General features: G+C 40.1%; 8 protein-coding genes across 9 annotated transcripts; 4 read left to right on the forward strand and 4 right to left on the reverse strand.

Annotated features, from left to right (window-relative positions):
* Positions 1 to 226: 226 nt before the first annotated feature.
* On the reverse strand, positions 227 to 5,358 carry ccsapa (centriole, cilia and spindle-associated protein a). Its single transcript, XM_062437550.1, has 4 exons — positions 5,322 to 5,358; positions 3,597 to 3,997; positions 1,439 to 1,767; positions 227 to 589 (listed from the first exon to the last, which is right to left on the reverse strand). The coding sequence occupies exons 1-4, from the start codon at positions 5,324 to 5,326 to the stop codon at positions 410 to 412; spliced, it is 915 nt and encodes a 304-aa protein (XP_062293534.1). The 5' UTR covers positions 5,327 to 5,358; the 3' UTR covers positions 227 to 409.
* Positions 5,359 to 7,561: 2,203 nt separating this feature from the next.
* On the reverse strand, positions 7,562 to 8,163 carry LOC133997870 (histone H3). The gene has a single exon (XM_062437594.1). It carries the CDS (start codon positions 7,970 to 7,972, stop codon positions 7,562 to 7,564), a length of 411 nt encoding a protein of 136 aa, XP_062293578.1. The 5' UTR covers positions 7,973 to 8,163.
* Positions 8,164 to 8,336: 173 nt separating this feature from the next.
* Positions 8,337 to 8,727, forward strand: LOC133997881 (histone H2A-like). 2 transcript variants are annotated; one of them, XM_062437614.1, is made up of 2 exons: positions 8,337 to 8,417; positions 8,523 to 8,727. In XM_062437614.1, exons 1-2 carry the CDS (start codon positions 8,337 to 8,339, stop codon positions 8,718 to 8,720), a joined length of 279 nt encoding a protein of 92 aa, XP_062293598.1. In that variant the 3' UTR covers positions 8,721 to 8,727. The 2 variants fall into 2 exon arrangements, with proteins under 2 accessions (XP_062293598.1, XP_062293590.1); XM_062437606.1 differs by having other exon boundaries at positions 8,337 to 8,727.
* A 1,085-nt stretch (positions 8,728 to 9,812) lies between these two features.
* On the reverse strand, positions 9,813 to 10,430 carry LOC133997852 (histone H1-like). The gene has a single exon (XM_062437572.1). It carries the CDS (start codon positions 10,428 to 10,430, stop codon positions 9,813 to 9,815), a length of 618 nt encoding a protein of 205 aa, XP_062293556.1.
* A 3,979-nt stretch (positions 10,431 to 14,409) lies between these two features.
* On the forward strand, positions 14,410 to 14,856 carry LOC133997956 (histone H4). Its single transcript, XM_062437699.1, has one exon. The coding sequence runs from the start codon at positions 14,443 to 14,445 to the stop codon at positions 14,752 to 14,754; it is 312 nt and encodes a 103-aa protein (XP_062293683.1). The 5' UTR covers positions 14,410 to 14,442; the 3' UTR covers positions 14,755 to 14,856.
* A 170-nt stretch (positions 14,857 to 15,026) lies between these two features.
* Positions 15,027 to 16,774, reverse strand: LOC133997912 (histone H2B 3-like). The gene has a single exon (XM_062437646.1). The coding sequence runs from the start codon at positions 16,772 to 16,774 to the stop codon at positions 16,406 to 16,408; it is 369 nt and encodes a 122-aa protein (XP_062293630.1). The 3' UTR covers positions 15,027 to 16,405.
* Positions 16,775 to 18,510: 1,736 nt separating this feature from the next.
* Positions 18,511 to 18,822, forward strand: LOC133997928 (histone H4). The gene has a single exon (XM_062437667.1). It carries the CDS (start codon positions 18,511 to 18,513, stop codon positions 18,820 to 18,822), a length of 312 nt encoding a protein of 103 aa, XP_062293651.1.
* Positions 18,823 to 20,798: 1,976 nt separating this feature from the next.
* Positions 20,799 to 21,290, forward strand: LOC133997901 (histone H2B 1/2-like). Its single transcript, XM_062437636.1, has one exon. It carries the CDS (start codon positions 20,799 to 20,801, stop codon positions 21,171 to 21,173), a length of 375 nt encoding a protein of 124 aa, XP_062293620.1. The 3' UTR covers positions 21,174 to 21,290.
* Positions 21,291 to 25,260: the final 3,970 nt, after the last annotated feature.

Below are 25,260 nucleotides of genomic sequence, written 5' to 3' on the forward strand. Positions count from 1 at the left end.
CTTTGAGGAGATATGATACATAATTAAGTCTGGTAGGTGTAGTTCACCTGGAGGTCTGAGAGTGTGTGTGTGTGTGTGTGTGTGTGTGTGTGTGTGTGTGTGTGTGTGTGTGTGTGTGTGTGTGTGTGTGTGTGTGTGTGTGTATGGGGGAATATTTATGATTTATGAAAGTTGTAAGTTGGTTAAATTTGTCCTGAACACTGGAGGAAATCTGTACGAGCAGCTCAGCCCACTTTTTGACTTCCAACAGGAGTGATGATGGACGGTAACGAGACGACATGGCTGCTGCTCTGTCTTGTTGTTTTTTCGACTAAACAAACGTCTGATATACACTTTCTGATGTAAGGAGACATTGGTTTGGTTATTGGGGGGGTTGTTGAGGAGGAAGAAGAAGAGGAGGATCCTGCTTCTACCTCAGCCGGGCGGAGAAGCAGCGCATGTACTCCGTCATCCAGCGGTCGTCCGCCACCGTCAGCTGCGACCGCCTCAGCTTCTCCAGGTCAGCTGACCGCGCACGCCTCCGGTCCAGGTTGGAGATCCGCTTGTCGGACTCTCGGCGGGTCTGAACGCAGGCGTCGGCCGTGTGGCTCTGTGAGGGGAAACCAGAGAGAGAGAGAGAGAGACATGGTCGAAAAAGCACACCGGTGTTTTATTATTAATGTTTGCAGAGTGTTTGGTGACTCGGCTTCACTACTCTGGTGTCCAGTGAACGAGGAAGAGTTATTTTTAAACTTTCAGCTGGTTCTCTGTTTCAAAAACTTTAAAAAATTACAAATGCAAGAACATCAGAAGGACATGAGTATATTTAGGTGACAAAACAATAACATTAAAGGACGTGGTGTTATCCTGTTTTTCTCTTAAAGGGACAGTTTGTGTCTCAATACTTTGTGACTTTGACTGTGGCTCTCAGCTCTGAGCCCAGCGGTTTCTACTGAAGACATAAATCATTAAAGACACATAATAAATATAATAAAGGTGGTCACATTTAGGAAACATTACTCATACAGGAGGAAATAGAGCATTTGTTCGGGGACTATTTTCTGCAGCGGATTAATCCACATTTGTTGCTCTGGTTGGTATTTCCAACAGCAGGATGTTTTGTGTGTAGCTGAGAGAAAAAAATAACTTTTAAAGACCATTTTAGTAGTTTTTTAGACAACAATCTATTCATTGAAGGAATAAGATATATCAGGCTTTGGATACAAACACAATACTTGATACATTTTGGTCTTTTTTTATAAGATGAATTGATTGATATTGATGAAGAAAATATAGAATGTGACCATATGTGCTTTAGAAGATAAGTCAGATGTGATGTAGTGTCTTTGTATGTTAAATAAATAGATGAAAACAAACAGAACAACCATTATGGACTCTTTATTTCCAGTTTAAAGTTCTGAGAAATACTCAAACTCACGTCATTCGGCGTCCTCCTGACCTCCATCTGTCTCTCAGATAAGTCCAGCTGACTAGACGGCCGCCAGTTCTCCTTCTCCTTGCAGCAGGACGGCGGTTGGCTCTTTGCTCTCGAAGGTTTGCGGACAGCAGCCGGTTTGTTGTCATGGGAACTGTCTCGGTGTCCCAGCTCGGAGCGAGGAGTGCGGCGGCGGTAACGTCGTTTGGGCGCCGGGTTTACCGGCTCCCCGTCAGAAGACGCTGTGTCGGCCGGACCGTTGTCTGTCAGCGTTTCATCTGCCGGTCCGCTGCTGTTTGGAGCCGCTGCTGCTGAAGCGTTGTTGGTTTCATTCACGCAGTTTTCTACAACGGCTTCTTTAGATTAAAAACACACAACAAATACAGGTTGTTTGATGGTTCAGCTTCTCAAATCTGATGATTCTTTCATTTTCCTATCAATATCAAACTCTAGTATATCAACATCAACAACAATACTCTTGCTTTTCTTCTTAGTTATTAATTATTGTTCTTGGTCTTTCTATTTTTGCTGCTGCAATAATGTAAATCCCCCCTCTGTGGGACTAATAAAGGAATATCATATCTTATTAAAGTTAATTGAACATTTTAAGACTCTTAGTCAGACAAAACAAGCAACCTGCAGACATCACTGTGGCCTCTGAGACAGTTTTTTTTATTATTTGTGATCAGTAGATTAATTGATGCTAAAACAGTTGATAGTAAAGCTCAAACATCACAGTGTGTGGGCATCGTAGCTTAAAGAGGTGTTTTAGTGTATAGAACAACTTTATTGTTAGATCAGTGTGTTTGTACTTCATCAGGATCATCATACAGGCTGAAAGCTGAAACATGTTGGTCTAACAGTAACGTGTTCCTAAAGTTTCGACTTTTTTAGACTTATTTATCTTCTCTGTGCACTGTGGAAGTAGAAGAGTTGAGACACAAACCTCAACTTCCAGTTTATAATAAACTGGACAACAGTCCTTCCAAATAAAAACTGTGTTGGATAAATTGGGAGCAGTGCTGAGCTCGTCTCCTGTCTGAAATGCAGCCATGGAAGTATTAAAAAGAGGAACAATACGGCTGTTATCTCTGGGTTCAGTGAGTGAAAAGGAGGAAACAAAAAAAAAACCTTCAGTCCAAATATTTTTAGCATCAGTGTCTCCTGAGGTAAAGCAGCCTTCAGCCTTCAGCCTTCATACTGTCACACAAAGAAACGCCTCTCAGTAGAGTTTATCAGATTATTCAAAAGATTTTCATGGACACCAGAAACCAGTATGAACAGGACTTCATGTTTCACCGTTTAAAAAAAACATTTATACTTAATATCTACTGTAATGATACTGGTGCTTTTTGTCTGTGTTAGACTTTCGTAATTATTTTAGTACTCTGTGTGGGTTTTTTGTGGGTGCGGGTGGACGTAGATTAACTCCTCTCAGGTCTGCAGGTGTAATTGATTTCTTTTTGATTGGTGATCACGTAGCGTTACCTTTATAAAGAGAGAGGTCACTGCTGTCGTGAAGGCTCTGAGGAGGCTTTATGCAGATTTGTTGGCAAGATCAATACATGAGATGATTCCTTTTGCTTTTTTAAACTATAAAATGCTGCTTTTTAAACTTTGTAGTGCTTGCAAAATGATCAATATATCATCAAGTTTTGTGTCTAGTTAGTTAGTGAAATCATGCACCAGCACTATAAAGATCTTGGGCTGGGTATCTGTACTCAATATCTTTAAAACATTGACCAAAATAAATTGATTCCAAGTAGCATCGAAACGTCTCCCGTCAAACGATACCTGCAATCGATCCTTTTTGCACCCAGAGCTAGAAAATATGACTATTTCTCTGGACTTACTCACAGCCAATCAATGCAAGCGTTCTTGGATTTAATGTGACATGTGATTGGTCCACTGCCACAGCAGCTACAACCCGTCTGTGGTGGTGAAGTCGTGGTGAATTTGAGTTAGCGAGCTTAGCAGTTCAGCAGCCAAGATGCCACCTAAACGCTCTAAAGTGTGTCTACACTACACGCCTGTTACACCAGATAAAAGACAGAGACCTAAATGTGTTAATGGGAAGCTAATGAAGTACTCAGTTGGTATCAGAATCACTTTAAGGATACTTGGATTGGTGTTGTAATTTTTAAAACGATACTCAGCACTATAAAGGTCTCAGTTTGCTCACCTGTGTTCGGTGCAGCGTCTGCAGCTGGTTCTTCAGCTGCTCCCACTTCAGCCTCTCCGTCCTCAGAAGGCGGCGGTTTGGGGCTGGACTTCAGCTCCCGCATCTTCTGTTTGACCACTGAGGCCATCGGTGGCTGCAGAGGGACGGACAGGGGGGCCACTTTGTTCCGGGTCACTCTCGGCGTGGACCAGCCGCTGGAGTCGGAGCTGTTGTCCCAGCCCTCCCAGAACCAGGGTTTGTGTGAATGCTCCATCACCCGCCGGGTCAGACGGTACTTCAGAGAGTCCTCGTAGCATTTGGAGAAGGTCTCCCATTTGGGATCCCTGAACTTCTTCATGTATTCTGTGCGGATCTTCTTGGTCACCATGGTGCTCGTTATAGCCCGTGCCTGGTCCGAATCACTGAGGGAAGAAAGAGGAGGAAACAAAATACTGATATTAATAAATTACATGAATACAGCACTGAGGGACGGTTATTATCACAAGATGAGAAATATTCCAAAGGCTGTTATTTCAATGTCAAAATATTAAAACACTTTTTTATTGTGTCATTTGTGATCAACCTGAAGAATTATCTTAATAGATTTAGTTAAATTAAAAATATGATTGATTGCTAATTTGTTGGACTTAATCGGATGATTTTGTGCAATAAAATAGACACAGTTATTGTATCTGCCAAAGTTAGCTCCATTTTGACCTGCAGGTTTATTATAAGAAACAAAACTTTTTAAACAATTAAACCATGTGAGAAGTTTAGAGGGAAAAATCACTATTTGGTGGAGCTGTTAACAACTCATAGACATCTGAAATGTGAGCCGACTACACACTGCTTTTTGGTTTCATCTTTAACAATGTGTTGTATTTTTAAGCTTGTTATATTATCCATTGTGTCAAATCTTCATCTGAGAACTAACTAAAGCTGTCAATATTTGTGTAAAGTAGAACAGTACTTGAATAAATGCACTTACCTTCTACCACTGTGCCACCAGAATAATTAAAACAACAATAACGGTATTATTATATTAATGATGTTTCTGAGGTGATCTTACCTGTGGCGCTAGCTGACGTCACTCTACCTGGTGTGGTCTACCTGTAAGCCCCGCCCATCCCTTCTACAACAGATTACTGACAGCAGAGGAGGATTATTAGCCTTATTACTGCCGTTATTCCTACTCCACCAAACAATAACAGAGCCTCTATTTTAACCAGGTGTCCTCTCCCCGCCTACACATAATCTATTTGAATTATTTTTTATTTCTTTAAATACCTGCTGTCTGTAGTGAAATAAACATTAATTATTCATTTGTCTGAGCTGGTGGCCTATATCCGAATAGAGGACGACACCGTGGCAATATTTGATATAAATGTCATTATTCAATAATCTAATTATTTCTAATTGATAGATGTATTTGTGCTGTGATAGAAATACATTTATCGTTCAACATGAGCGTTAATTCGGCTCATTAACACCGCATTACATCGTCTTATTCTGGATTTCAGCCTTTAAACACACCGCAGAGAATAATAATATGAAGGTGTCTTTGTGTTAAATATGATTAATATAATAACATGTTTAAATTTGAGCTTTAAATGACAGCCGACGTGTGTTTAACAGCCATATTTTCAGTCGTTCCGCTCTCCTGCCTCCGTTAAGCCCCGTTTGTAAACACAATGAGCCAAACACAAAGATTGTTAACATCTAAAATATATTTGTACACATCCAGACCTCATTCCAGAGCAGGTCCGGTGGGATTCACACCCCAGTCTGTGCCTGCAGTCCGGCGGTCACACGACGAGCATCGCTCCGCTTCTCCGACTGACAGAAAACACCGAGAGAAGAGCCACAGAGTAACGCTGCACCATATTTTGTTCCCTAGGATGGCGAAGTCATGACCCATCCCTATCCTGTCTCTGATTGGCTAATAGTTGCAGCCTTCGTTGGTTGTGTTGGTTATATTTAGACATGATTGGTTAAAGATAGAGTAAGAATATCAGGGTGAGCCAATCAGAGGCAGAGTAGGGCGGGTTATGACTTTGCTGTCCTAGTAAAAAAAAACAACACATCGTACAATGTACGGCTTCTGGTTAGGACTTTCAAAGTAAAACTGAACGATGGAAGATAATTGTCATTTTTATATAGCACTTCTAAAAATAATGCACAGTTACAAAGTGCTTCACATATAAAAATAGACATATATACATACATACATAGGCCTACATAGTTTTCAATTGTTGCTTTTGTAGAAAAAAATAAGCTCACAAACATTACACTAACCCTGACAGAAACGTAATATTGAGTTCATTGTTCACCATGGGAACAGCAGATGATAAAATATACACTTTAACCTAAACATTCAAAGTTTTTAACTCCACCTTTGTGGCTCAGAGACGTTCCCGTTTTTCCTCAAACGTCCAGGAGAATATTCATTTTAATGTGATAAATCTTGGCAGTAGGCAGGAAGTCAGCAGCGTGTAGATGACGGTCAGAGGACGAAACATTGGATATTTATTTTATAAATGCCTCTCTTCTCTTGGCTGTGGATATTTCCTCCTACAATAAACTGAAGGTGTGTATGAGCCTTTACAGTTTAGATAATGTGACTAGTTTTGGCAGTAAGCAGGAAGTCAGCAGCGTGTAGATGATATTATTGTTATCATAACTATCATAACATAACATAAACACTTGAACTTGATCTCTTTGTTTGTCTGGCAGCTTTAAGAGCTTCACAATGTTTATTATGAGTCTGGTTTCTCTCAGGTTTGGAAGTGGAGCAGTGAAGAGGGATTTTAAAGGGTAGATGACTCACATATGTTTGTAATGAAACTGCTACTGATTGTTGTTTTGTTATTCTGATATTTGATTTAAGTAAAACTACCAGTGTAAAATATTCCTTACAGTACATGTAAAAGCCCTACATCAAACCCTACTTCAGTTAAAATTAAATAAATATATTGCCTCCTAAATATACACAATGTATAAAACGCATTATATTCTGATTATAATCATTATGATCTAATGTTGTAGCTGCAGTTTCAGGAACTTCATAGACCAACAGTTAGATATGTATAGTCCAGTGATTGTCAACCTAGGGCTCGGGCCCTTCATAAGGGTCAGGAATGAAGTCTGTGGGGTCATGAGATGATTGCACAGGCAACTATCAGCTGGAAGACATCAGCAATGAGTTCTACTGCAGGTTCAACATGAAAAGGCTTAACCTGGACTCCCCTCCCCTGATTCCACATCCACCAGTCTTTAACAAAAGAGAAAGGAAGTGTGTGTGTGTGTGTGTGTGTGTGTGTTTGTCGTGGGGGCTTAATGTTGAGCAACGATCATATGATGGAGATTCATAATGTCAATGGTAGTTCATACGCTTAAAATACACCCAGCATCCAGCTAGTGTTTTCTAGTCTCTCACCAACAGGCCGGATAAGAATTCATGGAGGATGAAATGCAAAATCAACTTCAGCTGTTCAGCTGTATTGGGAGAACATATATTGTGTTAATGAGATGAGAAATAATTTACAGTCCTTGTGTTCTCTGTTTAGCAGTTAGGAGTAATGGCTCCACCTCTATTTAGTCCCAAATATTCATATGTTAGAGAGAAGAGAGTAACCCTTATTAGTTCAAGAATAAAATAGAACTACTCAATTATAAGACAGAGGACACATTCACTTATAGATAACATAACGCCTTCCTCGCAGGAATGTGGAGACACCCAGCTGTTACAAATAATGAGTTTGTCAGTAAGGGCAATATTAAACATGTGCTTATAGGATGTATGAATGTCAGTGTAGAACATGCAGACTAAATACCAGGTAAGTAAAATTAGTGTTAGTGATTTTTTGTTGGAATTAAGCCTGAAATCGCCATATTACTAAACTAATGGTGAATCTGAGGAAGCAGCTCTTTAGGGGATTGATGTGGCTCTTAAAAGAGCCGTTGTGGTTTAAGGAGAAGAAGACAGTTTAAGCTCTCTCTCCGCGGATACGGCGGGCCAGCTGGATGTCTTTGGGCATGATGGTGACCCTCTTGGCGTGGATGGCGCACAGGTTGGTGTCCTCGAACAGGCCGACCAGGTAAGCCTCGCTGGCCTCCTGCAGAGCCATGACGGCGGAGCTCTGGAAGCGCAGGTCGGTCTTGAAGTCCTGAGCGATTTCTCTGACCAGACGCTGGAAGGGCAGCTTGCGGATCAGCAGCTCGGTGGATTTCTGGTAACGACGGATCTCTCTGAGAGCCACGGTACCGGGCCTGTAACGGTGAGGCTTCTTCACTCCGCCGGTGGCCGGGGCGCTCTTACGGGCAGCCTTGGTGGCCAGCTGCTTCCTGGGGGCTTTGCCTCCGGTGGATTTACGAGCGGTCTGCTTGGTTCTTGCCATGATTTGTTGTCTCTATGATCAAGAGAGAAAATAGTGTGGAGAAGAGGAGACACGCGGCTCTTAAAGTGTCGGAGCTGCTGCGGAACTGTGACGCTGCTTCAGACCTCCGGGTCCTGATTGGTGAGCGGCTTCTCCTGCAGCTCTGCCCCGCCTGCAGAAGCCTGATCCCCGCTGCTTATTGGACAAATGTCCGTTGAAAAAGTCAGCCAAAAAGAGAGCTGCTCCACCTCTTCTGCTCTATTGGAAGCCTCTTTTGTGCTGGGAGGGACATCAGCCCCCCCGCCTGCTCCGTGGATATATAAAGGAGGGTTTGCAGTGTCTGCGTCACATTTTCTTTGAGTTGACTCCAGAAAATAATCTGAAAATGAGCGGAAGAGGTAAAACCGGAGGCAAGGCCCGTGCTAAGGCAAAGACCCGCTCTTCCAGGGCCGGGCTCCAGTTCCCAGTCGGTCGTGTCCACAGACATCTGAGGAAGGGCAACTATGCCCAGCGTGTCGGTGCCGGAGCTCCCGTCTACCTGGCGGCTGTGCTGGAGTACCTGACCGCTGAGATCCTGGAGCTGGCTGGAAACGCTGCCCGCGACAACAAGAAGACAAGAATCATCCCCCGTCACCTGCAGCTGGCTGTCCGCAACGACGAGGAGCTCAACAAGCTGCTGGGCGGAGTGACCATCGCTCAGGGTGGTGTGCTGCCCAACATCCAGGCTGTGCTGCTGCCCAAGAAGACCGAGAAACCCGCCAAGAAGTAAATCTGGAACCTGCAAAACTACAACAAAGGCTCTTTTAAGAGCCACACACTCCTCATTAAGAGTTCATATCCTCATGTTTCTATCACACAAGCAATGTATTTACAACACTGATGGTGTTTTAAGTCCAGTATTAACATGAATGTTAATCTAACATATCTTATCTATTTGGACATGGCTCACATCCTCATGTCATCACACATTACTTATCTTTAGGCTTTAAACATTTATAAATTAAACAAAGTAGGACACAAAACATGGAATGGAAAAGATGGTTACCAGGCCAATACGCATTTTTCACATCTAACATGTCTCTTTACTGTGATACAAACATGTACTGTTAGTAATTACACACTGAATATAGGCTGCTGTTTATAGGGTCGATTAGGTTACTTCACTTTGGGATGTAAACATTTATCAATTAAACATGATGTAGGATACAAAACAGGGAATTTTAGTTGAAATAAAACTAGTGTGAAACATTTTCTATTTATATCCACTCTGAAGATAAATGTGTTTGATATTAGTAATGAACATGTTAAACAATATAATGTTCATAAGATATATACTTAATGTATTACTTTTGAATAATAATTCAATGAATGATACACGTCTTTAAAACTGGCAACATTGTGCTTTACTACAAAGGGGGGCCTGATAGTCGTAACTGTAATAATCCTTATTAAAGATGGAGGAAATGTTTTTTCCTAAATAAAATTAATCTTTTGAGCGACTTTCTGTATTTGATGCTTATGTTAACTGGTACTCACTCACATTGACTTGAGCTGAGATTTTATAGAAAAAAAACCGCATGAATTGAGGAGTCATAATTAATTGCAGCTTTTACACAAGTGAATTGAAGAGGTACTGAAAGAAACAAAGAAGCTCTATCTCCCACCAAACTGACATTATCCCAATAAATATTGATAATGAATCTCTATCATCACTTTGCTGAATAAAATCCCTTCTTTCACATGGTGCAGTTTATGAGACACTGATTGAACATATAACTATCAGGATGATGCTCTTTGTGGAAAGGTGTGTGGCTCTTAAAAGAGCCTTTGTTGAGGTTGAAGTGTTCAGACTGATGACAGCTTACTTCTTCTTGGGTGCTGCCTTCTTGGCTTTGGGCTTGGCCACCTTCTTAGCGGGGGCTTTCTTGGCTGCTGGAGCCTTTTTCACCACTTTCTTTGGGCTCTTTGCTGCCTTCTTGGGACTCTTGGCTGCGGGCTTCTTGGGGCTTTTGGTTGCTTTCTTGGCCGCTGCGGGCTTCTTCACCTTCTTCGGGGATTTCTTAGCAACTGCTGTCTTCTTGGCTGCTGTCTTGGGCTTCTTAGCCACTGCGGGTTTCTTGGCGGCGGGCTTCTTGGCTTTAGGAGCGACTTTCTTTACGGGCTTGGGCTCAGCCTTCTTGTTCATCTTGAAGGAGCCGGAGGCCCCGGTCCCCTTGGTCTGGACCAGAGTCTCTTTGGCCACCAGGCTCTTGACGGCGGTCTTGACGCGGGCCTTGTTCTTGTCCACATCGTAACCTCCGGCAGCCAGAGCCTTCTTCAGGGCGGCCAGAGACACTCCGCTCCGCTCCTTGGAGGCGGACACAGCTTGAACGATCAGCTCGCTGACGCTGGGGCCGCTCTTCTTGGGCTTTGGTGCTGCCTTCTTCTTGGCGGCTTTAGCCGGGGAGGCGACGGCGGGAGCTGGAGCTTCTTCTGCCATTATTACTTCTTGAGTTTAGACGCAACACGTTGTGAGAGTGAAATCAGACTTGTTCTCTCCGAAGCAGGAGGCGGCTCTTAAACACACCATGAGAACCGTGTAGACTCAGCCCCGCTGCTGGCTCCTGTGAGCAGGGTGAATGTCTGCCACTTGTGTTTTCTGTTAGTGACAAAACAGTAAAAAATGGTTGTTGGGAGAAGTGCTGAAGGCTGACAGTGAAGACAGCAGATAGCGGACATGTTTCTCTTCATATTGGAGTCATGTAGAGCTCTGATGCTCTCTGCATTTAGTTTGTGGAGTAACTAAACATCACCTGTTCACCACCACGGACGGCATTGCTCAGCTGCTTTTCTCTCTCATTTCTCTCCTAAAATGCTGTAAAATACATCCGAGCTCCACCAAAAGAAGTTTTCCAGCTGCCTCACATGTTTGTTCACAGATTTAAAATAAAAACAACCATCTGTTGGTGATCATTGTGTAATAAAAAGAAGCTTTTCTGGTTGCAGCAAACACACTGATTAGACTGATGATGCAGTTCAGTCAGACTTCCTGTCAGAGCTGCTCTCAACATTTCTTCTGTTATTCTGAGGACTGTTTCATATAAATACAATAGAGTCTTAAATAAAATGTAGTATATATGTATAAAATAAAGTTGATGTCTTCTGTTAATGAACAAACACTCACAAATCGATGTCAAACCAGTGATATAGAACCATTTGTTTTCATATCAGTGCTGAAAAATATCTGTAAATATCAATGATTGCTTTTTATTTACACTCTTTGAAGTAAACCTTATTTAATAATCCAAATGTTCAGCACATAAAATGTTTGTTTTTTTAATAAGAACATTTTATATTATAGTCTGTAAAATGAATCTAAAACATTAATTCATTGTTGACATTTTCCTCCTCATCCATCCTTTCACTCTCTGCAAGTTCTCCATTTAGAAGAAGTTCAATAAGCTCTGATTTTGCAGACAGTAATGTTGTAACATGTTGTCAGTTGAGTCCTGTGTTTGAAACATTTTATATATTTTCAGGTTTCAACTTAAATTCACAGCTGACAGAGTTTGTTTTTCATTTGTGTTAGAGAAAGAGCTGCAGGGAAACAGAAAATTATGAAGAAACTACATCCAGTTCAGATCACCTAACATCAAGACAGAAATAAACAAACTCCAAACCACCATCAAAACACAACTAGTCCTTCATAAACAAAAAACCTGTAAAACTTTCTACAGGCAACTGGACCATGATACAAACCCGAACCTTCTGGCAGAAAATCAAGATTATAAATGGAGATCCACAAAACAACACTATCCCTCTGCTGAAATCATCTGGCATAATCATCACCGAAAATAAAGAAAAAGCCACACTCATCCACAACCACCTCGAAAATACCCACACATGTCCAAACGACCCAAATTTTGACAACACATGGAAAGACTTAGTGGACAAAGAAATCACAAAACAGAAGACCTCACAGACGTACAGTGCCTTGCAAAAGTATTCATACCCCTTGAACTTTTCCACATTTTGTCACGTTACAACCACAAACTTAAATGTATTTTATTGAAATTTTATGTGATAGACCAACACAAAGTAGCGCATAAATTGTGAAGTGGAAGGAAAATTATATGTGGTGTCCAAGATTTTTTACAAATAAAAATCTGAAAAGTGTGACGTGCATATGTATTCAGCCCCCTTTACTCTGATACCCCTAAATAAAATCCAGTACAACCAACTGCCTCCAGAAGTCACCTAATTAGTAAAGAAAGTCCACTTGTGTGTACTTCAATCTCAGAATAAATAAAGCTCTTCTGTGAAGGCCTCAGAGGTTTGTTAGAGAACATTAGTGAACAAACAGCATCATGAAGACTAAGGAACACACCAGACAGGTCAGAGACAAAATTGTGGAGAAGTTTAAAGCAGGGTTAGGTTATAAAAACATATCCCAAGCTTTGAACATCTCACAGAGCACTGTTCAGTCCATTATCCGAAAATGGAAAGTGTATGGCACAACCGCAAACCTACCAAGACATGGCCGTCCACCTAAACTGACAGGCTGGACAAGGAAAGCATTAGTCAGAGAAGCAGCCAAGAGGCCCATGGTAACTCTGGAGGAGCTGCAGAGATCCACAGCTCAGGTGGGAGAATCTGTCCACAGGACAATTATTAGTCGTGTACTCCACAAATCTGGCTTTAATGGAAGAGTGGCAAGAAGAAAGCCATTGTTGAAAGAAAGCAATAAGAAGTCCCATTTGCAGTTTGCCACAAGCCATGTAGGGGACATGGCAAATATGTGGAAGAAGGTACTCTGGTCAGATGAGACCAAAATTGAACTTTTTGGCCTACATGCAAAACGCTATGTGTGGCGGAAACCTAACACTGCACATCAACCTGAACACACCATCCCCACCGTGAAACATGGTGGTGGCAGCATCATGCTGTGGGGATGCTTTTCTTCAGCAGGGACAAGGAAGCTTGTCAGAGTTGATGGGAAGATGGATGGAGCTAAATACAGGCCAATCCTGGAGGTAAACCTGTTAGAGGCTGCAAAAGACTTGAGACTGGTACAGAGGTTCACCTTCCAGCAGGACAACGACTCTAAACATACCGCCAGAGCTACAATAGAATGGTTCAGATCAAAGCATATTCATGTGTTAGAATGGCCCAATCAAAGTCCAGACCTAAATCCTATTGAGAATCTGTGGCAAGACTTGGAAATTGCTGTTCACAGACACTCTCCATCCAATCTGACTGAACTGGAGCAATTTTGCAAAGAAGACTAGACAAAAATTGCAGTCCGTAGATGTGCGAAGCTGGTAGAGACATACCCCAAAAGACTTGAGGCTGTAATTGCGGAAGAAGGTGGTTCACCAAAGTAATGACTCAGGGGGGCTGAATACATATACACGTCACACTTTTCAGATTTTTATTTGTAAAAAATCTTGACCACGACGTATCATTTTCCCTCCACTTCACAATTATGCGCTACTTTGTGTTGGTCTATCACATAAAATCCCAATAAAATACATTTAAGTTTGTGGTTGTAATGTGACAAAATGTGGAAAAGTTCAAGGGGTATGAATACTTTTGCAAGGCACTGTATTTCTGACATATATTACCCACTGGTCACCATAGCCAAAGTCTCTCAGTTCGCCGATGATCTCTGCTACTGGTCCAGCTCCAAAAGTCCACAACTTGCAGCCAAAAAACTTAAAACATGCATAACTGAAATAGAAAACTGGTCAAACCTCTGGAGAATCAAACGAAACCCTGCCAAGACACAATGCATCCTCTTCACCAAAAATCAACGTCTGCAACCGGATCTGAATCTGTCACTTTATAATCAACAAATCCCCCTCAGTAAAGAAGCAACTTTCCTCGGAGTGACCTTTCAAAACAAACTGGAACAAAAAGCAAACAATAGACTCAACCACCTCAAAGCCCTCTGTGGAAAACATGGCGCCTCACCCTCAACAGTTATCAAAGTATACAGGGCATACATCAGACCACTATTCGAGTACTCCGTTCCCGCATGGATCATCATTTCTGACAACCAACGACAGCGACTACAAACCATTCAAAACAAAGCACTGAAACTTGCCCACAGACTCCCCTTTTTCATCAGCAACCATTACATACAAACAATTACAGGCATTCAGTCCATAAGACAACGACATCAAACCATAGCTCTCAAATATCTGAAGACCGCTACAACCAACCCTGCCCTATGGAAAACTATCAAGGAGGCCGAGCTCACAACCAGCACCCCACTGTCATATATCATCCAGTTATAAAACCACCTACCACCCTAAAAAGGCAGGGCAAGATCTGACTCATGTATTCAGATAAAATCCATGAAGCTCAACAAATTCATGCAGTTGGTCAGTTGGGGGCGCTAACGCACCACCAAAGAAGCAACAGTTCTCAATCACGTCCGTAGACAACAAATAAATTTGAGGGTCTCTCTCTGGCCCAGCATTCAAGCTTATAACCTTGAGAAAGATAAGATGAGTGGAAGAGGCAAAGGAGGAAAGGGGCTCGGTAAAGGAGGCGCTAAGCGTCACCGTAAAGTCCTCCGTGATAACATCCAGGGAATCACCAAACCCGCCATCCGCCGTCTGGCTCGCCGCGGTGGAGTGAAGCGTATCTCCGGTCTGATTTACGAGGAGACCCGCGGTGTGCTGAAGGTCTTCCTGGAGAATGTGATCCGGGACGCCGTCACCTACACCGAGCACGCCAAGAGAAAGACCGTGACCGCCATGGATGTGGTTTATGCTCTGAAGAGACAGGGCCGCACTCTGTACGGCTTCGGAGGTTAAACACTGATCCTGATCCACTGATACTGAAACACAAAGGCTCTTTTAAGAGCCACACACTTAATCTGTAAAGAGAAAGTCCTACAGTGATTAATTTAGTTGAATTACATAAAAGACTGCCCCACAAACATGAATGTATATTTCTGGTTCAAATCATTTTTCAGTTACTATGAATATATAACTATTAAATGTTGGCTATAGTATTTAACCTGTCTCTGGTGCTGAAAGGTTACTGTGAGTTTAAATTCATACAGTAGGAACACAAATAGGATGAATATTCCTTTATTAGTCCCACAATGAGGAAACTTGCATTATTACAGTAGAATAGAAGACCAGCAAAAAATTAAACAAGATACAAATTGTAGAAATATAAAATTAGAAATAATCATGACAGTAAATTATTTACAAGGGTAACGGTCCTGATTGGTAATATACCAGATGTGATATTCTTAATGTCACACAAAGTATACATGAAATACTAGTATTGGACATTAAAGTGCAGCCTGTCCCATTGTCAAGGTTGAGGTTTACTGGGAGTAGTGCAGGGATGGATTGATGAAGAGACAGGGCTGAACCCTGTACAGCCTGGTTATTAAACCTGATTCTGATCCACAAACTAAAGGCAGAGCTGTCCTGTTGAATATCTAGTACTGTATTCTGATTTGACGGCAGACTATCTTCATCTAGTTTATAGCTGCTTGTCTGATTAAATGACCAGGGCCTAGGAACACTGTACATGCTTCAGCATCAGGTTTATATAACACATGGTGGTTTATCGCCCAATAATGGCACATAAGTCAGATTTGAGTACTAAACATTTGCCTGAGTGACAGAGAAAGCATGGTTTTCTGTGTATGAAAGACAGGGATCCTTTTATAAGCTCTAATGATATTTATAAAACCTGACACTGTTTTCTATAGGAGCACATTGTCTATATAAATATGTCAATATAATAATCATTTTAAAGCACTGACTGTGTATATGTATTTGTGTGTTAAAGTCCAGAAATCAAATTGTTCCAATAAAAATGACTTGACATCTTATAAGAGTGGATTCACTGTTATTGTTTTACCTCAATCATTACATAAATCAATGGTCTTTTATTTAGACTGTTATATGCCTGATTAATAGTGTAGAGTGAGGGGTAATGTTATTTATTGTAATATTTTGTCTGATCTTGAATTTTTAACTACACACTACACATATAGATCAAGCGAAAAAGGAAGAATAAATAATACAGAGTTCAGTCAGGAAACACTGGAGGATAGCAACCTGACTTGTTCTCATTGCAAGTGTTGCTTTCCAGGTTTAAAGCTACTATACAGATACAATTTAGACTGGCGGTTTGTGATTGATTAATTGAGTGTGGGTATTTCATAATAATGAAATGCAAATATCCATCAAGCTAAAAAGTACACAAAATAATGTAGTGATGTTCAGGAGACAGTTAGGTTTATACAGGTCAGTAAAAGTAGTGTAATTTAACTTCTGTTGTAGTACTGAGCAGATACTAAGAGTTATAATGATCAACAGACAGATGTTAAGTCATGATAATATTTAACAAACAACTAAATGCTGACAGGAATAAAGCTCTCTGTTGAAGGTGTGTGTGGTCCTGAAAAGGACCTTTGAGTTGTTGGTGTAACCAGCAGGTTTACTTGGAGCTGGTGTACTTGGTGACGGCCTTGGTGCCCTCGGACACGGCGTGTTTGGCCAGCTCACCGGGCAGCAGCAGGCGGACGGCGGTCTGGATCTCCCTGGAGGTGATGGTGGAGCGCTTGTTGTAGTGAGCAAGGCGGGCAGACTCACCAGCAATACGCTCAAAGATGTCTCCAACAAAGGAGTTCATGATGCCCATGGCCTTGGAGGAGATACCAGTGTCGGGATGAACCTGCTTCAACACCTTGTACACATAGATGGCGTAGCTCTCCTTCCTGGTCTTTCTCTTCTTCTTGCCGGTCTTGGTCGCCTTGGAGACGGCCTTCTTTGAACCTTTCTTCGGTGCTTTAACTGGATCAGGCATGATGAGATCAGTGATACAAACTGATTCAAACGGACAATAAATATCCATCTGATGTAAATTTTACTCCGCCGTTGCTCACACAGGATTGGTTAACTCGTTGCTAACGAGCATGCGCAAGAATCTTCTCTGCGGACGTTTTAGAAGACATGCGACACGATATTAACTTCAGCCGCTGAATTTAAGATTAGCCTCATTTTTATTTTTATTTTTTAAACTGTTTTTAATTGGACATGATCTTTAAATTCAGCATGCAATTTGATAAATAACATCAACCATAACTGATAATTATTAATAGTAACAACCAACAACTGACATTATATTATTGACACAAAATATCAACAAAAGTGTGATATGGTCGGATATCAATCAATAGAAGTAAAACATATCTGTAGTTGATCTGCATTTATTTGCAGGACCCATCATGGCAACATCATAACACGACACATCAGATGCAAAATACAAGGGCGCCCTCTATAGGCCTTGAACTGTAATAGCATGCAATAAGCCACTAACAAAAAGTATAATGATCTCTTTAATAAAAAACAACTTCAAAATAATTAAAAGACCGTACATTCATGATGACACAATGTCTATTGTCTTATGTGTGTCAGGACTCAACAAAACTTCTTCACATCCACATTTGACTATAATAATTTGTATTATATTTTCTGATTTTCTGGCCTGAGTAAAAAATCCTCTTCATTGACTGAATGTATGACTAAAATCTGTTTGTTAAAGCAAACTCATTTCTCTGTGACGAATCTGTCTGTGATGCCCTTGTGGGTTTATGTGTGGGTGGGGTTAACCTTCCTCTCCCTTGAAAATCAGAGCTTGGGAACTATGCTGTGATGTGGATTAAGTCTTATAGTAAGACTCACAAAGAAGAAAAGATTTAGCGTCATTGTTTGGTTTGTGGAATTTTATCAAGTTAGATTTTTTGTGTTGTTCCAACGAAAATTCTTAAACATGTGAATACAATCATTGTCTGGGAGAAGAAGTGTATTATCTGACAGAATTGCAGGGGTGCCAATATTGTTGTCCATGATTGTATATGACTGCTGCCCTGCACGTTATGTGCAAAAACACCATTTTTAAAAGAGTTTGAAGAGTTTTGGAAGAATAGCTTGTTTTTGCAAGAGATGTACAATGTTTTAGAGTTTTGCAAAAGTAGCCCATAGTTTCAAAGATACCTAAACAATCTTAGAAAAAGCTAAAAAAAAAAAAAATACAAATATGTAACAAACATCTGACTTTTAAAAATCATATATAAAGGAGAGCTGAAACTAAACAAAATGAACTTCACCGTGAAAATCAGAGACACATCTTACAGACCACATGATCCTACGGACATTAATATAAAATGTCTATCAAAGTAATAACAATCGGGAGAGAGGGCAGAGACAACAGAGCTGCATTTAAATTGAATAAATAAGTGGACTCTTGTTATTATAATTATTAATCCTAGTTTATATACATGGACTGAAGTCAGAGCAGAGCATTACTCATCACTCCCTGGGTGGATGATATAGTGGTAAGAAAGAAGAGGCAGGGCAAGATCTGACCCATGTATTCAGATCAAATCCATGAAGCTCAACAAATTCATGCAGTTCGTCAGTTGGGGGCGCTAACTCACCACCGATGAAGCAAAAATCCTCAATTACGTCCGTAGACAACAAATAAATGTGAGGGTCTCTCTCTGGCCGAGCATTCAAGCTTATAACCTTGACAAAGATAAAATGAGTGGAAGAGGCAAAGGAGGGAAGGGGCTCGGTAAAGGTGGTGCAAAGCGTCACCGTAAAGTCCTCCGTGATAACATCCAGGGAATCACCAAACCCGCCATCCGCCGTCTGGCTCGCCGCGGTGGAGTGAAGCGTATCTCCGGTCTGATCTACGAGGAGACCCGCGGTGTGCTGAAGGTCTTCCTGGAGAATGTGATCCGGGACGCCGTCACCTACACCGAGCACGCCAAGAGGAAGACCGTGACCGCCATGGATGTGGTTTATGCTCTGAAGAGACAGGGCCGCACTTTGTACGGCTTCGGAGGTTAAAAACTGATCCTGATCCACTGATACTGAAACACAAAGGCTCTTTTAAGAGCCACACACTTAATCTGTAAAGAGAAAGTCCTACAGTGAATAACTTTAGTTGCAGTTAGTTAGTCACAAATATGAACAATATCACTTCTGGTTTAAATCAGATTCAAACCCTATTTTCCAGATAGTTCTGAATATAGAACTACATGAAGTGATGCCTTTTATTTATACTTCCTCTTTGGTACTGAATGGATACTGTCAGACAATCGGACTTGTCCCATGATTTTATTGCAACAACACACAGGAAGTCTGGACTACACATATGTTGGTATGCACTTTGATTTTGGTTGTAACTATTAGTATGGTATTATAAAAGTAGTCAACAGTGAAACATTCTTTCTGATCTGCGGAGGAGGAGAAACTTTGATAAAGCTTGTTACTTCCCATGGAACATACTGAACTGTGAAAAGGAGACAACTGAATTCTAAATCAGACAAATATCCCTTTTTCCTTCAATTTCAATAAAGATTATTTAAAAATGCAAATAGGAAGAAGGGATGGATGGATAGTTTTTGATTCATTTTGTAATCTTTTTTTCTAATAACTAAACCTATAATTTACAAGATTTATAATATCTTGTTTGATATTTTGAACCAAACTCTATGATGAATGGTAAATGAGTTAGGGTCAGACATAATATTAACTTTAACTTTTTTTTCCTATTTACTGTTGTAGTAATAGTTACAATTATAATGTGCAGAATATTGATGCTAAATACCTCCAGAAGGATTTTTGATTTGAGGTACAGTATAATTAACGTCTATTTCACATAGACTGAATCTATTTTAAAGATAACGTTATTTTAAATTGGCATTTTTAATGAGTTTTGGCTTCACTGGGTTTCAGTCTTAAACAAGCATAATAACACTGACAATAATAATTTTGTATTGGATGGATTGTAGTTGTTTTCTTCAGTAATCATTTTAACTGAATGCTCATTATACTGTTTTTTTTACTAAAAAGAGAGTAAGCTGCTCGTATTAGCAGAGAATGAGTTGATTTTAGACCAGTGTGATCCATCTGTCTATTTATAATATCTTTTTTAATATACAATTGCATTGAAAGCTGCAGTCAGATCAAAGAGCACCAATACTGATAATTTACTGGAGATCTGGATTTAACCTGATATCATCAACTTCTTTCACTATATACTAAAAATGGGAGATTGTCTGTATTTGCTGGATGATGATTCATGTGGAATACTTATTATGAAAAGAGGCACAAGAGCACAAATAGAAGTCTTCAGTCTTATTACTATAAACAAGATGTTCTGTGGCTTTGTTCAAGGATTCAAGGATTCAAGGATTCAAGGATTCAAGGATTCAAGGATACTTTATTGTCATACCAACAACATGCATAGACATGAGGAGGCACGAAATGAAGAACTGAGGCCAATAAAATAACATTATATAAATATATAAATAACAATAGACAATAATAAACTATCAGATAATGTGTGGATAAGAACGAGTGCAGATGAACAACAGATGTTATAAAATGTGAATACAGTATCACATTCATTATTTTGACCTCAGTCTCAGCAGCCTTTGATTTCTATCATTGGATCAAAGTCTTTGTTGTTAAATTTGCACCACTGGTTATAAAATAGACAAATACAGAATCTGCCACATTTAAATGAATCAGCACTTTGCTCTTTTTGCTATTTTTGTTTTTTAAACATGCTCACACTATGGAGGACTATTGATTTTTCTTATTTTTGTTCTTCAATGCACAATTTCTCCTGCGGGAGGGAAAACTGGTTTTCATTGAGACAAGATGGTCCACACATTGAGACCCCCGCCAATGAATAGTGGACAGCTCAACCAATCAGAGGAGGGGGACCCTGCAGCTCAATTTACATGTAGCTTCTTTAAATACAGTGTCTCCCGTTGGACGAATATGTTACTACAGTCGAGTTCCGTCGTAGCAACATGCCTGAACCAGCGAAGTCTGCGCCCAAGAAGGGCTCTAAGAAAGCGGTCGCAAAGACCGCCGGAAAGGGAGGCAAGAAGAAGAGGAAGACAAGGAAGGAGAGTTACGCCATCTATGTGTACAAGGTGCTGAAGCAGGTCCACCCTGACACTGGTATCTCCTCCAAGGCCATGGGCATCATGAACTCCTTTGTTGGAGACATCTTTGAGCGTATTGCTGGTGAGGCTTCCCGCCTTGCTCACTACAACAAGCGCTCCACCATCACCTCCAGGGAGATCCAGACCGCCGTCCGCCTGCTGCTGCCCGGTGAGCTGGCCAAACACGCCGTGTCCGAGGGCACCAAGGCCGTCACCAAGTACACCAGCTCCAAGTAAACCTGCTGGTTACACCAACAACTCAAAGGTCCTTTTCAGGACCACACACACCTTCACCAGAGAGCTATATTCCTGTTTCCTTGCTGGTTCTACAGAGTTCACACTGGTTTATAGGTTTCTAACTATCTACTATAATGTATTGTTAGTGTTAACAGAAGTTATGCAAACTATCAAATGTCTGCATACTGTATTTTTAAGTTATCCTCCAATATAAACCGTGACAGTCATGTTACTGAATTATTAGCATCACATAAATCTATAAAGGTGGTGTGGCTCATCCAGTCCACATGTAGAAGTTTCCTGGGGCAAGATACTGAGCCCCAAATTGTTTAGATGTCTGTCAGTGAATGATTTAGTGTGTAAATGGTTGAATGTGCGGTTGGAAGACAGAAGTGTTAAATGCAATCCACTTATAAAAAGCCAGGTAGAGATGAAATAAGACAGAAAATAAAGATAAACGGTTGTGACAATCTGCTATAAGGCTCCTTGCCCTACACATTAAAAACAAATAAAATAACCACACGGAAGCAGTCGCGGTAACTGGTGTTTTAGAAATATATATTAAAAATGACAACATTACGAAAGACAGTTATCTTTGTATTATTTTACGAGATAGCTTTTATTGTGAAACAGCCACTTTTATTTTGAAAGAGAAGGGATAAATGAGCAGGTAAAAAAGTGCTCCAGTTTAAGATACATGCTAAATATCAACCTATTTAAGTGGTTATAAAATGGATAATTCCTGTGTTTGCAGCCAACGATGTCATTTATATTTGTCTCTGTTTTCCTTTGATAAGCCGTTTTCCATATGCTGTAAATGCTTTTATTTTTGCTAACTTTGTATTTATACTGTGTGTGTGTGTGTGTGTGTGTAGTTTTCACAGTGGATTTGGAGAAAGCTATAAATAAACCAGTTGCAAGAAAGTCACTGGTGTTTGCCTGTGCTTCGAGGGAATTGCGTTGCGTTGCGTCGGTACTGCGTAACTCAAATAAGATAACATGAATTTAGATAGATTAATATCTGATTAAATCACAGAGCTGTTTCAGTACATACCACATCTGCGGTCATCAACGGCAACAGGGACAAACTGACGCTGTAGCCGTTGACAACACTGGCCACAGGAAGTTGCTCAATTACGGCAAATAAAAGAAACATTGCATAGATAAGCAAAATAGTAACCTGTTACACAAGAAAATGATGAGATTGGAAAATAACAAAATACCTTGCATGCAAATGAAATAAATACTGAATATAAAAATACAGTTTGATGACGTATCTATAAAAACCCAATTACAACAACAAGCTTTAACTGTGCAAACTTGTATTTATTTAACTTATGATCAGCCTTCATTTCTTTACAGAAACACTTTAATTAAAAGAAAAAATCTTACAGGCTTACAGACCCCTAAAACCATAACCTAGTCTATTTACTAGGAATGTGTATGAATCCATGTTATTATGGTCTGTTAACCGCTGGGTGGTCTGACCAAATAACCGAATACTCGCTGCATGCCAACATTCATAAGGGCTGCACAGACACCACTACAACACAAGGTGGAGGTGGTTTACAGAAGCTTACAGCTCCTCCTGGTGGCTGAAAGTGAAAATTGCTCTCCAGTGGATGTTAAAGAATCCTTCATACTAGACTACACAGCACAACTATTCATTCAATATTTTCAATGAAAAAAACAAAACAAATACAAATGACCACAGCATTAAAGTCAAACTAATCCCCATGAACAATTATTCGGTTATTTGGTTTTAAAGACCCATCCCACGTTTAGATTGAGTTACAAACAAACATTAATACTGAAGTCAAAAGTGGAATTAAAATACTCGTCTGAACAAATTTAACATTTAGTTTAGTGAAAGAAACTGAAATTAAACATGAGGTACAAAAATGGGTAAAAAAAAGATACTAATTCTAAAACATGAACAGTTACCGCCTGTAATCACTGAACTCTGTGCTTTAGTATTATGCTGCTTGATGTTCTGTATTAGTAGTATCATTAAAATGCAGCATATTGCAGGAAATGAACATTATCCACAGTATATTATAACATTGTGGTTATTGTATATCATCAGCTACAACAGTTTTGTCCAATAGTCAATTTAAACATTGAAGTCAGTTATATTTGTGGAGGGAAAAAGCTCTATAAGAGTCGGAGTTTGGCCCTTAGAAAGGACCTTTGGTTTGTTGTAATGTAAGATGAGTTAAACCTCTGAAGCCGTCCCTGCCTATTAAATCACATCCATGGCTGTCACTTTTTCTTCTGTAAATGTCAGTTATTCAGTGATTGTGAACGGCAGAAACAATGTGACCAGAGCTGGGTAGTATCAAATACAAATTATATTGAACTGTATGTGTTGTTATGACGAATACATTAATGAATGTGTTGGATAAACACACGCTGGTTTGGAAACAAGACGTTCAAAATGAATATCACACTATATAATTACCCCCTGCTTTTTAAATGTTTGTTCAAATGAATACCATTTACCAGCAGATGTCAAGTTCAATAATCACTGGTAATTATAACATGTATAATCATAATGTGTAAATATCAGTTTAATAACCAACCCTTGTTATAATTTATACACCTAGAGATTAAGGTATTTGGACATTGATGCTTTTTGCCACATAAGTATCAATTTGATTTAAAGCAGTTATTCTCTTTTAAGAGCCACATCAATCCTCTAAAGAGCTTCCTCTCATTCATATCATAAATATCAAATCAAGTTGTATCTCTAACAAACATTTAACATTGAATTCAGTTATTTGACACATGGTACTGATGCAGAGTAATATGATTGTTTTATTTATTGTATTGAATTGTTATCTAGCCATGGCTGTTCTCGTACCCCATGTATACAAATCAGGCTGTATAATAATAATAAGAGTCTACTGATTAATAGATTCATGTGCAATTTAAATGCCGCTCTGTTGTCTCCACACCTCCTGATTGGACATTGTTACTTTTATATATATTTTTATATTAATGTCTAAACTGTAAATGATCAAAAGGAAAAAAAATGAAGCCAAATCTCACTTTTGTTGTGGGTCTGACTAAGTCTTAGTTCACATTACAGCATTGTGTTCAAGCTATGATTTGTACATCATAAATATCTGTTACAATATACCCAGAAGCATGGCATGAACTGCTATGTGTAAACTGTGTTAATGATGGTCTTTTTGACCCAAACAATTCCTTTTTGTCACATGTCCTCAATATATTATTTTGCATCTGAAGACTTGGAAACATTATTAATACATATTTGTATTATTTATGTAAGTATTTATTTTATAATGGCTTAGGTGCTATCCAAACTCTACACACCAAACTAACTACTTTAAGCTAACTATATACATATATTGCAAAAGCAAATTATTCTTGCAAATCTCTCTGAAAAAAATGAGTTTTGGATCAATACAGTCAGACAAACCATCATTTGAATAATCACACAAAATACCAACATCAGACTGACAGTACAAATGAAGAGCACTTCTCTGTGTCTGTGGACTTCAGGCTGCTCCTGCTGATCAGAAGAAGCTGAAAGTCTTAAAGTCCTGTCTGCAGTGTCTTATCTCTTACTGTGAGAAACACCTCCAGCCTCATTACAACGTTGGTCAATTAAAAAACACACAAGCTGGTCAAACCCTCGAAGAAGCTCAAGGAGAACATCTGCTCTTGTCATGATGAGCCGGTGCAGATGTTCTGCCGCACTGATCAGCAGTGGATCTGTTATCTCTGCTCTGTGGAGGAACATAAAGGCCACGACACAGTCTCAGCTGCAGCACAAAGGGCCAAGAGGCAGAAAGAGCTCGAGGTGAGTCTGCAAAAAGTCCAGCAGAGAGAGAAAGAGGTGAAGCTGCTTGAACAGGAGGTGGAGGACATCAATCGCTCTGCTGACAAGAAGGAGATCTTCACTGCGCTGATCTATCATGTCCAGAAAAGGAGCTCTGACGTGCAGCTACAGACCAGTTACCAGCAGGAAACTGAAGTGAGTGGAGTCAAAGAGCTTCAGGAGAAGCTTCCGGTTACTCCAGAATAGGAGTGTACCTGGATCATAGGACAGATATTTTTT

This window comes from Scomber scombrus, chromosome 2 (genome assembly GCF_963691925.1).
Source record: "Scomber scombrus chromosome 2, fScoSco1.1, whole genome shotgun sequence".
NCBI classification, from domain to species: Eukaryota; Metazoa; Chordata; class Actinopteri; order Scombriformes; family Scombridae; genus Scomber; species Scomber scombrus.

Bases quoted from the DNA above. Each gene is read 5' to 3' on its own strand.
- LOC133997901 (XM_062437636.1), top strand. From the start codon at position 20,799: ATGCCTGAACCAGCGAAGTCTGCGCCCAAGAAGGGCTCTAAGAAAGCG.
- LOC133997928 (XM_062437667.1), top strand. From the start codon at position 18,511: ATGAGTGGAAGAGGCAAAGGAGGGAAGGGGCTCGGTAAAGGTGGTGCA.
- LOC133997956 (XM_062437699.1), top strand. From the start codon at position 14,443: ATGAGTGGAAGAGGCAAAGGAGGAAAGGGGCTCGGTAAAGGAGGCGCT.
- LOC133997852 (XM_062437572.1), bottom strand. From the start codon at position 10,430: ATGGCAGAAGAAGCTCCAGCTCCCGCCGTCGCCTCCCCGGCTAAAGCC.
- ccsapa (XM_062437550.1), bottom strand. The intron at 1,768-3,596 runs GTGAGCAAACTG...AATCTAAAGAAG, and splicing joins AGACGCTGCACCGAACACAG to CCGTTGTAGAAAACTGCGTG. The intron at 590-1,438 runs GTCAGGAGGACG...TTCCCCTCACAG, and splicing joins TATCTGAGAGACAGATGGAG to AGCCACACGGCCGACGCCTG.
- LOC133997881 (XM_062437606.1), top strand. From the start codon at position 8,337: ATGAGCGGAAGAGGTAAAACCGGAGGCAAGGCCCGTGCTAAGGCAAAG.
- LOC133997870 (XM_062437594.1), bottom strand. From the start codon at position 7,972: ATGGCAAGAACCAAGCAGACCGCTCGTAAATCCACCGGAGGCAAAGCC.
- LOC133997912 (XM_062437646.1), bottom strand. From the start codon at position 16,774: ATGCCTGATCCAGTTAAAGCACCGAAGAAAGGTTCAAAGAAGGCCGTC.